At 38.7% G+C, this 15,715-nt stretch overlaps 1 protein-coding gene across 1 annotated transcript in view; it reads right to left on the reverse strand.

The window, feature by feature from the left end:
* Window positions 1–15,715, reverse strand: part of LOC310794870 (TELO2-interacting protein 1 homolog) — a 33,582-nt gene that overhangs the window by 14,214 nt on the left and 3,653 nt on the right. Inside the window, exon 4 of the mRNA XM_083656917.1 lies at window positions 14,767–14,950. Coding sequence (XP_083513043.1) covers window positions 14,767–14,950 — 184 coding nt within the window. The remainder of the gene's footprint in view (window positions 1–14,766; window positions 14,951–15,715) is intronic.

Consider the following 15,715-nt stretch of genomic DNA (forward strand, 5'->3'; position numbering starts at 1 on the left):
ACACACACACACACACACACACACCCACCCACCCACCCACCCACCCACTCACACACATATTCACAGTCAGCCACAAACACACGCACCCACAAATTCACAGGTAAACATGGACACACTGAAACATTCCAGTCAACTTCATCATTCATGTGTGATATTATGTATTTTCCCATGTTTTTCCCACTCCGGATCCAATTGTGACATCACCATGATGATTTTTGATAGGCTATAAGCCTATTAAGCTTTGAACTAAATATGATCAATACAGATTGAGGTTTCAATTTCAGGTTTGAATTGAAAACGATTGAATACAGACTATGGTGTATGACTATGCCGTTTGCCCTGTCTCCCTTATCGCCGTAATGCATTATGGGTAGTCAGATACTACCGGTACTTTGGCTAATGTATCAGCTAACGCTACTTACTTTGCATTACAGTAAAACGCCACTGAATGACCAAATTGATGCATTGATAAAAGTTAGTTTGTTGTTTATGCGTATGCAATAACGGATGCGTTATTATATTTACTGGAATACATACACACGCCACCCTATGTGTCCTATCAGAGTTTGTTACGTTATTGTACAGCATTTGGTTCAAACACAGCTGCATCACTATACGTGTGAGCGTAAGTATTAATGGTTTACAACTTGTTTGTGTTGTACAGCATTTGGTTCAAACATATGGCGACATTGAATCAGTGTTAGCTTAGCGCTAGCTAGCTAGCATACACTACGATCTGTAGAATTGGCCTGGTCTTGGTCGATATGACCAAAAATTGATATAACGTTTCAGTAGCATGGACCCCTCTCGTTTTTTATTACAGTTGAAGATTTCACAAATCTCAACCACTCTCAATCTTGGTACAACCCAGGCCCCAGATATCCGTGACCTACGGGTATTATTTCAAAATATAGAATATGGAACGTGAACAAACATCTTAGTTTTATTTTTCGTATTTTTATATGATTATTTTAATAGTTACTAACTATATTATTATATAACTAACTAGTCCTCCTCACAGAATTGGTTAATTTACTGTGAGACTTTATGTTTTGTAGACAAGCACCAAGTATATATAATAATGGTATATAATAATAATAATCGTTGTAATACAATTGTTATAAAATTAAAACGTATATCACACTTACAATATGTTTGTTGTATGTATTACAACTTAATTCAACTTGGTCTCTCCCCACATCTCCTCTTCTCTCCTCTCCACACCTCACCCCCTCCTCCCCCCTCCTCTCCTCTCCTCTTCTCTCCTCTCCCCACCTCTCCTCTTCTCTTCTCTCCTCTCCACACCTCACCCCCTCCCCTCTTCTCTTCTCTCCTCTCATCAACTCACCTCTACTCCTCCCCCTCCCCCTCTTCTCCTCTCCTCTCTTCTCTTCTCTCCTCCCCTCTCGTCTCCTCTCATCTCCTCCCCTCTTCCCTCTCTTCTCCTCTCCTTACAAGCCTATAGATGAGGGATTTCAGACAATGTGTCCATTGTTACAATATGTTTGTTGTATGTATTACAACTTAATTCAACTCTTTCTTACTACACTTTCCAAATGTTAACTGCATACATAATGTTATGTCTCGAAAGACAAGAGCTATGTAGCCTACTTTAAATCAGATCACTCCGGTGTACAAACATACATTGGTTGTCTAATAAAGTTTTACAAATCAATTAATTTGGTTGTCAACCATCGTTAAACGAAACTTAGTAGTTGTAAACTAAGTAGTTGTATCGATAAAGACTCTAATCGTTAAGCAGTCTCGAAAGTGGGGTCAATATCAATCTACAATCTAGATTGATTTGATTCACTAATTTGGCGTTCTCTCATGCAAAATATCCAACATCCAATATCCAGAAGTAGTGATTACTACACAGAAGTAACTTTAGTTCCACCATTTGCTCTTTGCTTCAAACATAATTTGGATCAGTTGTAACTTTGACCATTTCTAACAATTTCTAGACAGTGAATTTACACAAGCACTTGAGTGAAATTCATAGTACCTATAGGGACTGTGATTGAATGAACGCAGATTGTCAGATTTGTTTACCAAACCCTTATCCTGGTGCCTGCAAGGTTCGTCTGTACCACTAATGTCAGCCACTATGTGTTACAATATTGGGCTGGTTTCATAGACCTGGCCCAAAAGTACATGCATACATGTTAGTTAGTCATAATAGTCAAACATGGTTTTTCATGTTCTGACTTGCTGAAATGTATGCTGCATATATCCATATATGCCTCTACCGTATGGGTTAGTCATAATAGTCAAACATGGTTTTTCATGTTCTGACTTGCTGAAATGTGTGCTGCATATATACATGTTAGTTAGTCATAATAGTCAAACAGGGGTTTTCATGTTCTGATGTGCTGAAATGTTTTACACGTCACGTAAAACAGTTTTTAAAACAGTTAATTAGCCTACACAATGTGTAATTTCAGGTTATTGTAAGTTATTGCATAGTCGCAATCTTTCATACCTGCATACTTACAAGTGGGTTGTTTTTAATGGCATGTGATTTGCGGTTCTAATTACCCAATGTGTAAGGTGATTGTCAATTGTCAATTGTCAATTGTCAATTGTGTAAGGTGATTGTGATGTCAGGTGATTGTAAGTGTGTCATACATACCTACAAGCCACCATATCAGTTGGCTGTGCCAATGATTTTCTGTACCTCTTGATGCGTCAGCATTGTCTTTGTCAGGCTTAGAAGCAATGTCTAAACAGTAAACAGTTTATGACAAGTGGTGGCAGCATGCTATGCTACTACACAAGACGTGTTATGGTACATAAATAATATGTAGCGTGTAATAATCTGAAGAACTCTGTCAGAGTTCTACTCTGTCATTATTTTTACATTTGACTTTTGAGAACTATAATGAACTGTTAGTCTCTGTACTGATGTACAAAAGTAACAAGATTGAGGTTGTGAAATCTTCAACCGGAATAAAAAAAACTGGATATAATATAACTGAATCAGTTAGGCCAAACTATTATCAGTCAGGTCGGTAATGACCGGGGGGAAATTATATGATTATTGTCCATTGTGTGTATGATACAACTTTGTTTATCATTCTGCCCCTCACACTATACAGTCTGTATTTAACTCAACACACTGTACCTGCCCCTTGACCTCGGAGGGGCTCTTCTGTCAACGGGGCCTGAGGCAAGGTGTGGTGATCACAAGCATTGGCATAAATATTGTGACAATGAAATTGGTAAATTGGTTAAGCAAAGCAAGTAATGCTTATGTAATGTAGTTTGTAAGATGTATTTTACAAGATATTTTCAGAGATTTGGTTATATTAACTTATTATTTATATTATTATTCTATTATTATTATTCTAATTATTATCTACTATTATTCTAATTATTATCTACTATTATTCTAATTATTATATTATTATATTATTATTATTATTATTAGGGGTTATTATGTATATTAACTATACATATTAAAGTATAGATGATTGTTTTGCCCACCTTATTTGGTTGCCTTATCAAAACAAATGTATAGCATGTTAAAGTTTTAAATAAAGTCAAGTCAAATCCAACAGGTCTTAATGTCAATTAATTTAGCTTTAACGTGTTTTGTGAAACACACACACACACACACACACACACACACACACCCACACATTGACCCCTCTCATATACGTAACTGCCTATAACTGTACATATATTCCTTTCACACACACTTTTCAAAATAGACACTCTTTCATATTGTGATTCATAGTGATTCTTGTTTGTTTTATGTGATCCCGGTTTTTTTAAGCAAACCGGATCCAGTTTCCTTGTATGTGTACATCCTGTACAAGGTACATCCTGTACAAGGCACATCCTGTACAAGGTACATACTACATTGGACTCAATGATCCACAGATGTATCAAACAAATGTATGTTTTACTGATACAAATGACCAAATTACCACAAATTCAACATGTAATGCCATTTTCTCAATAATTTTGGTCAAAACATTTGGTGTGACCCTGATCAGTCCTTGTAACGAGGACCTTCACTGGTGTATAGCCAGACTTGGCACATTTGGTGTGACCCAGATCAGACATTGTAATGAGGACCTTGTTATCACTGGTGTATACCCAGACTTGGCACATTGGATGTGGCCCAAGATCAGTCCTTGTAATGACTTGATCAAAAATATTACAGACAATATATATATATATATATATAGTAAATATAATTGTATAATATATTCAAAGTATTGTTAATTGTTAATTATTATTATTCAAAAACCTGAAAATACTGTAAATACTGTAAATAAACTAAAACTAAAACTTGGAACTTGTACTGTGTGTTAATTTAATGTGTTTTTGAAACACACAACCACATAAAATCTCAAGTGAGATTTTGAGAAAGAAAAAAGAGAAAAGAAAAATTCACCCTGTGCGCTCGGTGTTACAAAGTGCGGACTTTTGAACCCTAGCGGCTTCCGTCGAGCCGACTCGAACATGACGAGCATGACGTAACTGTGACGTTGCTTGTTACCACCCAAAACAGTTGCTCAGGGGCGGAGACGTCGTATTTGATAGGTACACAATGAAGCGAAAGCAAACGACTCAAACGACACTCATTCAATGTTTTCGTAGGCCTCCCTGCCCTGCTACTGCAGATGTAGCTGTAGATGGCAATACAGAAAGGAATCCTGAGGACTGTGATGAGGCAGCTGCTATCCCAACGTTACCTGATGATATCGGCATAATTCAAACCACCCCTAGAAGATGTTTGAAGGCAGACATCCTGGCCACAATAGATCAAATACAACAAACCTACGGCGAGAAATACACCATGGACATAACCACACACATTTTACGGATGATAGGGAGGGGCGATTTAGCCGAACGTTTAACAGGACCCAATTTTTAAAAAGCCACGCCCTCCATCTTACTTTTTGTTCACATTTGTTCACATTTGTTCTCTAACAAATTCCGGTCAGCGCCATTTTTGATGATCTCCTCCCATACCCCTACGCCCTCCCCTAGACCTAACTCCTCCTCCTCATCACAACATAAGGATAAAAGAGACGGGTTCAAAAGAGACTCATACCATTTTACACAATAAAAAAGACAGATATCATCATGGAGACCCCGTCGCCGTCACCATTGTCCTTCATTACAACTCACAGCCACTCTGAATCGGAGGAAGAAGAGTTGAACCGTCTGATGTACGGATGTTCCGCGTCGTCATCACCCTTGTTCTTCATTACCCCACCTACCTCACCTCCTTCCTCACAGGTAGACCTTGAAGAGTTGAACCGTCTGATGTACGGATGTTCCCCGTCGTCGTCACCAATGTTCTTCCCCACCCCACCTAACTCACCGGAAGACCTTCCTTCTCCTCCGAATTCGCCCCTGACTCTGGACCAGCCAGATGGACTGCTCAGTTTTACTTTTCTGAACATTATAAAAGCCTGCACCAGCATGCTACCCCTTCAAGAGTGCAGGATGCTTCGGAAGCTTTTCTGTATGAACTGAGGGAAATATAAATACAAATTCCTTGTATGTAACTTGTATACTGTGCCAATAAAAATAAAATTGATTCTCATCATAATCTGGTTTTTCCTTAATAATAATAATAATATTGTACAAATGTCTGTTGTAATGAAATAATGAATAACATTATTACACAATATAATCCTAATGTTAATTTAAAATTAAATATTCCTCTAAATATCTAGATATTGCTCCTCTAATATATAAGTTGCAGACTCTCGTTGTTCACCATTGTACGTACACAGACTCCATTTACCCCTTGGGAACTGGTCACGGGCTAGGGTTGGAGTTTGAGTCAGGGTTTGAGTCAGGTTTTGGGTCAGGGATTTCCAGAGGTTTGGGGTATCGACGACAAAACAACGCAGAAAAGAGTTATTTCTTTTATTATCTTTATTGTTTATTTGAACAGGGACAGTATTCAATAAACATATTGCATATAAAAATATTACCACCACAGGTGCAAACCTACGTCACCAAATACACCATGGGCATAATCGTACAGTTACGCTGAGCTTTTCCTCCTTGCTCATCGGTCACCGTCGCCACAGAGCCTGCGAAACAATACGAAATGTATAAAAAAACTTTGTCTTTACATCACAAAATGTAGTAATTCCTGGGAATTAAAGCTTAGTTTGGCTCTCTCTCTCTCTCTCTCTCTCTCTGAGAGTGTCCACCGAGTCGGAGTCTTCAAGTGTTTTGTCCAGTTAACAAACAATTTCACACGTTCACAGTCTTTGACTTGACACTCTCAGAGAGAGAGAGAGAGAGAGAGAGAGCCAAACTAAGCTTTAATTCCCAGGAATTACTACATTTTGTGATGTAAAGACAAAGTTTTTTTATACATTTCGTATTGTTTCGCAGGCTCTGTGGCGACGGTGACCGATGAGCAAGGAGGAAAAGCTCAGCGTAACTGTACGATTATGCCCATGGTGTATTTGGTGACGTAGGTTTGCACCTGTGGTGGTAATATTTTTATATGCAATATGTTTATTGAATACTGTCCCTGTTCAAATAAACAATAAAGATAATAAAAGAAATAACTCTTTTCTGCGTTGTTTTGTCGTCGATACCCCAAACCTCTGGAAATCCCTGACCCAAAACCTGACTCAAACCCTGACTCAAACTCCAACCCTAGCCCGTGACCAGTTCCCAAGGGGTAAATGGAGTCTGTGTACGTACAATGGTGAACAACGAGAGTCTGCAACTTATATATTAGAGGAGCAATATCTAGATATTTAGAGGAATATTTAATTTTAAATTAACATTAGGATTATATTGTGTAATAATGTTATTCATTATTTCATTACAACAGACATTTGTACAATATTATTATTATTATTAAGGAAAAACCAGATTATGATGAGAATCAATTTTATTTTTATTGGCACAGTATACAAGTTACATACAAGGAATTTGTATTTATATTTCCCTCAGTTCATACAGAAAAGCTTCCGAAGCATCCTGCACTCTTGAAGGGGTAGCATGCTGGTGCAGGCTTTTATAATGTTCAGAAAAGTAAAACTGAGCAGTCCATCTGGCTGGTCCAGAGTCAGGGGCGAATTCGGAGGAGAAGGAAGGTCTTCCGGTGAGTTAGGTGGGGTGGGGAAGAACATTGGTGACGACGACGGGGAACATCCGTACATCAGACGGTTCAACTCTTCAAGGTCTACCTGTGAGGAAGGAGGTGAGGTAGGTGGGGTAATGAAGAACAAGGGTGATGACGACGCGGAACATCCGTACATCAGACGGTTCAACTCTTCTTCCTCCGATTCAGAGTGGCTGTGAGTTGTAATGAAGGACAATGGTGACGGCGACGGGGTCTCCATGATGATATCTGTCTTTTTTATTGTGTAAAATGGTATGAGTCTCTTTTGAACCCGTCTCTTTTATCCTTATGTTGTGATGAGGAGGAGGAGTTAGGTCTAGGGGAGGGCGTAGGGGTATGGGAGGAGATCATCAAAAATGGCGCTGACCGGAATTTGTTAGAGAACAAATGTGAACAAATGTGAACAAAAAGTAAGATGGAGGGCGTGGCTTTTTAAAAATTGGGTCCTGTTAAACGTTCGGCTAAATCGCCCCTCCCTATCATCCGTAAAATGTGTGTGGTTATGTCCATGGTGTATTTCTCGCCGTAGGTTTGTTGTATTTGATCTATTGTGGCCAGGATGTCTGCCTTCAAACATCTTCTAGGGGTGGTTTGAATTATGCCGATATCATCAGGTAACGTTGGGATAGCAGCTGCCTCATCACAGTCCTCAGGATTCCTTTCTGTATTGCCATCTACAGCTACATCTGCAGTAGCAGGGCAGGGAGGCCTACGAAAACATTGAATGAGTGTCGTTTGAGTCGTTTGCTTTCGCTTCATTGTGTACCTATCAAATACGACGTCTCCGCCCCTGAGCAACTGTTTTGGGTGGTAACAAGCAACGTCACAGTTACGTCATGCTCGTCATGTTCGAGTCGGCTCGACGGAAGCCGCTAGGGTTCAAAAGTCCGCACTTTGTAACACCGAGCGCACAGGGTGAATTTTTCTTTTCTCTTTTTTCTTTCTCAAAATCTCACTTGAGATTTTATGTGGTTGTGTGTTTCAAAAACACATTAAATTAACACACAGTACAAGTTCCAAGTTTTAGTTTTAGTTTATTTACAGTATTTACAGTATTTTCAGGTTTTTGAATAATAATAATTAACAATTAACAATACTTTGAATATATTATACAATTATATTTACTATATATATATATATATATATTGTCTGTAATATTTTTGATCAAGTCATTACAAGGACTGATCTTGGGCCACATCCAATGTGCCAAGTCTGGGTATACACCAGTGATAACAAGGTCCTCATTACAATGTCTGATCTGGGTCACACCAAATGTGCCAAGTCTGGCTATACACCAGTGAAGGTCCTCGTTACAAGGACTGATCAGGGTCACACCAAATGTTTTGACCAAAATTATTGAGAAAATGGCATTACATGTTGAATTTGTGGTAATTTGGTCATTTGTATCAGTAAAACATACATTTGTTTGATACATCTGTGGATCATTGAGTCCAATGTAGTATGTACCTTGTACAGGATGTGCCTTGTACAGGATGTACCTTGTACAGGATGTACACATACAAGGAAACTGGATCCGGTTTGCTTAAAAAAACCGGGATCACATAAAACAAACAAGAATCACTATGAATCACAATATGAAAGAGTGTCTATTTTGAAAAGTGTGTGTGAAAGGAATATATGTACAGTTATAGGCAGTTACGTATATGAGAGGGGTCAATGTGTGGGTGTGTGTGTGTGTGTGTGTGTGTGTGTGTGTGTTTCACAAAACACGTTAAAGCTAAATTAATTGACATTAAGACCTGTTGGATTTGACTTGACTTTATTTAAAACTTTAACATGCTATACATTTGTTTTGATAAGGCAACCAAATAAGGTGGGCAAAACAATCATCTATACTTTAATATGTATAGTTAATATACATAATAACCCCTAATAATAATAATAATAATATAATAATATAATAATTAGAATAATAGTAGATAATAATTAGAATAATAGTAGATAATAATTAGAATAATAATAATAGAATAATAATATAAATAATAAGTTAATATAACCAAATCTCTGAAAATATCTTGTAAAATACATCTTACAAACTACATTACATAAGCATTACTTGCTTTGCTTAACCAATTTACCAATTTCATTGTCACAATATTTATGCCAATGCTTGTGATCACCACACCTTGCCTCAGGCCCCGTTGACAGAAGAGCCCCTCCGAGGTCAAGGGGCAGGTACAGTGTGTTGAGTTAAATACAGACTGTATAGTGTGAGGGGCAGAATGATAAACAAAGTTGTATCATACACACAATGGACAATAATCATATAATTTCCCCCCGGTCATTACCGACCTGACTGATAATAGTTTGGCCTAACTGATTCAGTTATATTATATCCAGTTTTTTTTATTCCGGTTGAAGATTTCACAACCTCAATCTTGTTACTTTTGTACATCAGTACAGAGACTAACAGTTCATTATAGTTCTCAAAAGTCAAATGTAAAAATAATGACAGAGTAGAACTCTGACAGAGTTCTTCAGATTATTACACGCTACATATTATTTATGTACCATAACACGTCTTGTGTAGTAGCATAGCATGCTGCCACCACTTGTCATAAACTGTTTACTGTTTAGACATTGCTTCTAAGCCTGACAAAGACAATGCTGACGCATCAAGAGGTACAGAAAATCATTGGCACAGCCAACTGATATGGTGGCTTGTAGGTATGTATGACACACTTACAATCACCTGACATCACAATCACCTTACACAATTGACAATTGACAATTGACAATTGACAATCACCTTACACATTGGGTAATTAGAACCGCAAATCACATGCCATTAAAAACAACCCACTTGTAAGTATGCAGGTATGAAAGATTGCGACTATGCAATAACTTACAATAACCTGAAATTACACATTGTGTAGGCTAATTAACTGTTTTAAAAACTGTTTTACGTGACGTGTAAAACATTTCAGCACATCAGAACATGAAAACCCCTGTTTGACTATTATGACTAACTAACATGTATATATGCAGCACACATTTCAGCAAGTCAGAACATGAAAAACCATGTTTGACTATTATGACTAACCCATACGGTAGAGGCATATATGGATATATGCAGCATACATTTCAGCAAGTCAGAACATGAAAAACCATGTTTGACTATTATGACTAACTAACATGTATGCATGTACTTTTGGGCCAGGTCTATGAAACCAGCCCAATATTGTAACACATAGTGGCTGACATTAGTGGTACAGACGAACCTTGCAGGCACCAGGATAAGGGTTTGGTAAACAAATCTGACAATCTGCGTTCATTCAATCACAGTCCCTATAGGTACTATGAATTTCACTCAAGTGCTTGTGTAAATTCACTGTCTAGAAATTGTTAGAAATGGTCAAAGTTACAACTGATCCAAATTATGTTTGAAGCAAAGAGCAAATGGTGGAACTAAAGTTACTTCTGTGTAGTAATCACTACTTCTGGATATTGGATGTTGGATATTTTGCATGAGAGAACGCCAAATTAGTGAATCAAATCAATCTAGATTGTAGATTGATATTGACCCCACTTTCGAGACTGCTTAACGATTAGAGTCTTTATCGATACAACTACTTAGTTTACAACTACTAAGTTTCGTTTAACGATGGTTGACAACCAAATTAATTGATTTGTAAAACTTTATTAGACAACCAATGTATGTTTGTACACCGGAGTGATCTGATTTAAAGTAGGCTACATAGCTCTTGTCTTTCGAGACATAACATTATGTATGCAGTTAACATTTGGAAAGTGTAGTAAGAAAGAGTTGAATTAAGTTGTAATACATACAACAAACATATTGTAACAATGGACACATTGTCTGAAATCCCTCATCTATAGGCTTGTAAGGAGAGGAGAAGAGAGGGAAGAGGGGAGGAGATGAGAGGAGACGAGAGGGGAGGAGAGAAGAGAAGAGAGGAGAGGAGAAGAGGGGGAGGGGGAGGAGTAGAGGTGAGTTGATGAGAGGAGAGAAGAGAAGAGGGGAGGGGGTGAGGTGTGGAGAGGAGAGAAGAGAAGAGGAGAGGTGGGGAGAGGAGAGAAGAGGAGAGGAGAGGAGGGGGGAGGAGGGGGTGAGGTGTGGAGAGGAGAGAAGAGGAGATGTGGGGAGAGACCAAGTTGAATTAAGTTGTAATACATACAACAAACATATTGTAAGTGTGATATACGTTTTAATTTTATAACAATTGTATTACAACGATTATTATTATTATATACCATTATTATATATACTTGGTGCTTGTCTACAAAACATAAAGTCTCACAGTAAATTAACCAATTCTGTGAGGAGGACTAGTTAGTTATATAATAATATAGTTAGTAACTATTAAAATAATCATATAAAAATACGAAAAATAAAACTAAGATGTTTGTTCACGTTCCATATTCTATATTTTGAAATAATACCCGTAGGTCACGGATATCTGGGGCCTGGGTTGTACCAAGATTGAGAGTGGTTGAGATTTGTGAAATCTTCAACTGTAATAAAAAACGAGAGGGGTCCATGCTACTGAAACGTTATATCAATTTTTGGTCATATCGACCAAGACCAGGCCAATTCTACAGATCGTAGTGTATGCTAGCTAGCTAGCGCTAAGCTAACACTGATTCAATGTCGCCATATGTTTGAACCAAATGCTGTACAACACAAACAAGTTGTAAACCATTAATACTTACGCTCACACGTATAGTGATGCAGCTGTGTTTGAACCAAATGCTGTACAATAACGTAACAAACTCTGATAGGACACATAGGGTGGCGTGTGTATGTATTCCAGTAAATATAATAACGCATCCGTTATTGCATACGCATAAACAACAAACTAACTTTTATCAATGCATCAATTTGGTCATTCAGTGGCGTTTTACTGTAATGCAAAGTAAGTAGCGTTAGCTGATACATTAGCCAAAGTACCGGTAGTATCTGACTACCCATAATGCATTACGGCGATAAGGGAGACAGGGCAAACGGCATAGTCATACACCATAGTCTGTATTCAATCGTTTTCAATTCAAACCTGAAATTGAAACCTCAATCTGTATTGATCATATTTAGTTCAAAGCTTAATAGGCTTATAGCCTATCAAAAATCATCATGGTGATGTCACAATTGGATCCGGAGTGGGAAAAACATGGGAAAATACATAATATCACACATGAATGATGAAGTTGACTGGAATGTTTCAGTGTGTCATGTTTACCTGTGAATTTGTGGGTGCGTGTGTTTGTGGCTGACTGTGAATATGTGTGTGAGTGGGTGGGTGGGTGGGTGGGTGGGTGTGTGTGTGTGTGTGTGTGTGTGTGTGTTGCCCGGATGGAATCTACAGAATAGCCTTGGGAATACCCAGAATGCTTTGCTATGCCTAAGTTTTATCAATACATTAGTAGGCTATACATTAGTAGGCTATACTAGCTAAGATAGCCTACACAACATGCAATTATGGAATATTTGCATGCACAATATGCAATTATGGAATATTTGAATGGTGGATACATTGTACATTGTATTGTACATACATATAAGCGGGCATGGGAGGAAAAAACTGTGGGGCCTCTATGGGTGAGTCAGAGAAATACGTGAGCAAGCAGCTATTCATAGCTTTCAAGGGGGCGTTACGTGCTGCCGGGAACGCCCACCTGATCTCGCCGCTATTCGTAGCTTTCAAGGGGTGTTACGTGTTGCAGGGAACGCCCACCTGATCTCGCAGCTATTCGTAGCTTTCAAGGGGCGTTACGTGCTGCCGGGAACGCCCCCCACCTGACGGTCAAAAACAAACAAGTTTATTTAAAACAGAAGTGATAAAACGTGGGGGATGGGGTGGGATGGGTTGGTAGGGGAAGCCTGGGTGAGTCAGAGATTGTGAAATCGACAGAACACCGGCCGTGGTAATAGACAACGTCACGTGGGGGAGGGGGTGGAAAGGGGAACCTGGGGGCCGGTTGAGTCAGAGAAAACATCAACAACAGACAGTGGAATCTGTCGTTGGTGAGGGGCCTGAGATAGAAGAATCTGTAGGCTAGTTTAGTAGCTCTAAAATGGGCCAAATGTATTTGGCCGAGACAGAAAATGCTGATGTTTCACAAGTCGCGTCCATAACAACAGCGAGCAAAAGAGATATTGCCCACTATGTAAAATGATCCAGCTGGGTTTGCATAATGATTGTTCAAATGTATTTCCCCCGAGATCAAAAAAAAACGCTGCTATTTTGTCGTGAGCTGTGCTATGGGGTAAAATGGGGAAGTGGCCTTTGGAGGCCTTTTGAAATAATCACTTTCCACAAGAAAAGTGTTTTTTAAGCACAAGACAAAAAAAATGGAGAAGTACACTTTGGAGGCCTTTTGAAATAATCACTTTCCACAAGAAAAGTGTTTTTTAAGCACAAGACAAAAAAATGGAGAAGTACACTTTGCAGAACTATTGAAATAACCACTTTCCACAAGAAAAGTGTTTTTTAACCCTAACCCTAAAAAATGGAGAAGTACACTTTGCAGAACTATTGAAATAACCACTTTCCACAAGAAAAGTGTTTTTTAACCCTAACCCTAAAAAATGGAGAAGTGCCCTTTGCGGAAGTACTGAGAAATTGATTTTTACCCAAAAGAAATCACTTCCCCTTTTCAAAAAAGCGGAAGTGCCCTATTGAGGAAGTTCGAAAAAAATAATATTAATTTGTTTTTCAAGGGGTGCTAACCCTACACTACTACTCCTATGTGTATATGTCCTCATGTTACTGAGCAGAGTATTGTCATTATCCTTGCCGTCAGTTTCACTGAGCAGTAGCCTAAACCAACAACTGTTTTATGGAATCTGGAACAATTTAGATATAATATTATTGAAACTGCACTTATTTTTTTCTTAAGATATCTCAGGCTGTTCTCCATCTGTTTTGTAAACGGATGGTCCTGATTCACTGTGAATGTTTTCAAAATGTACCTGTACTTCTTTACACTAAAAGAAAACGGGAACATTTTTTAGGTGCTATTTATAGATTATTATGCCTTCTTTGTCTGGATATAGAGAGTAAACACGATTCTGCCTGACCAATCAGTCGCCTACAATGTTTTCACGTCACGGTATGGACCCGGGTTGGCAGAATAGAACCCCGACGAGGCAGGTACTAAAAGTAGCCCAGCTCAGCCCCAAATCAAACCGAGCTGGGCCGGTTTATACCGGTGGGATGAGACCAAAAGTCGAGTCGAGCGGAGCGGGACCGCGCTACTAGCTGCGGTGGGATTGGGCCATAAAAGAAAACGGGAACATTTTTTAGGTGCTATTTATAGGTTATTTATGCCTTCTTTGTCTGGCCCACTTGAAAGCAAATTGGGTCACACGTGGCCTGTGAACTCAAATGAGTTTGTCACCCGTGGCTTTTCTACCCTGAAAAGAACACAAATCTGGGTCAAACACTGAATTATTGTATCGTATGGGCGGTGCGGGCATGAAAATGGACAATCCTAAAGAATATTGGCAGAAAATATCAGCAATCAAACCTTTCCAAAAATATTGGTATCGCCTTTAAAAAGGGATATTAGTCCAACCATACTATTTATCTCTGTTTTAGACTAATTTGACAGACATGAAAGTAACACAGCCTCTCTCTCAAGTTCATATGAAAGGGCGCTCAAACCTAACGTCCGACAGATGTCCATGAGCGCAGAGAAGACCTTGTCATCGGTGAAGAGGAGGAAGTGCTTCCTGTGAGTGTGAGCAGCCTGGGGGCCAGTGGTACCCGGACCCGAGCTCGTCTCCATGGCAACGCCGTAACTCCTCTCCTCCACGATGCGGACATCCATCACGTCCAGCTCCAGCACCTGCAGGGGGCGTGCAGCGGCGGCCATCGTTAAGATTTAAACAGCTCCGTGTTCAAACCAACTGTAATTTCTCTAGAAGTTACAACTCTTTGTTAACTGATGTTTTGAGAAACAAATGCATCAATTGAAATTGTGCCATTCTCTTCATTTTCTATCAAGATAGCTGAATATGTGAAGAGGGTTTTGGCACGTGGCAATTTGTAGATAAGGTACGAAGATGTTACATTTTCACAGCAACAGAACTTTTACATCAATTTTAGGGATGACAAATTAAAATCACGATAATGATAATAATCATATTACGGTAGCTCAATTTTATCGTGCTGTAGAAATCACAAATGAGACGCTTGACCTGTTGACCATCATCATTTCACAAGCTCTCCATTCAATATTATATTATTTGCACTTTTGTAATGACATTTTTTAATTGTCGTTTACATTCTTGCAAGCCAATGCCATCGCTAGAAAGATCTATGTCCCAGAAATAAACTAAATTCTGCCGAGTCATACTTTCTTGTCACTGAATGTTTATTTATCACATGGTATCATGGTTGTAATGTGAGATAAACATATCACCCCCATCTCTACTGTATTAATTTTATTAAGTCAGGTACTGCACAATAAAGAACACAAAGTAGTCGAGTATCCAGATATAGAGCAGCCAGGTGTTTCACTCTGATTCCCATCCACACAGAACATTAAGTATAAAGTCCATTATCATCCGATGCACAAACTTGATTTCACCAAGTAACAGTTGTTCCTGGA

This window comes from Poromitra crassiceps (assembly GCF_964638095.1).
Source record: "Poromitra crassiceps genome assembly, chromosome: 20".
Taxonomy (NCBI): Eukaryota; Metazoa; Chordata; class Actinopteri; order Beryciformes; family Melamphaidae; genus Poromitra; species Poromitra crassiceps.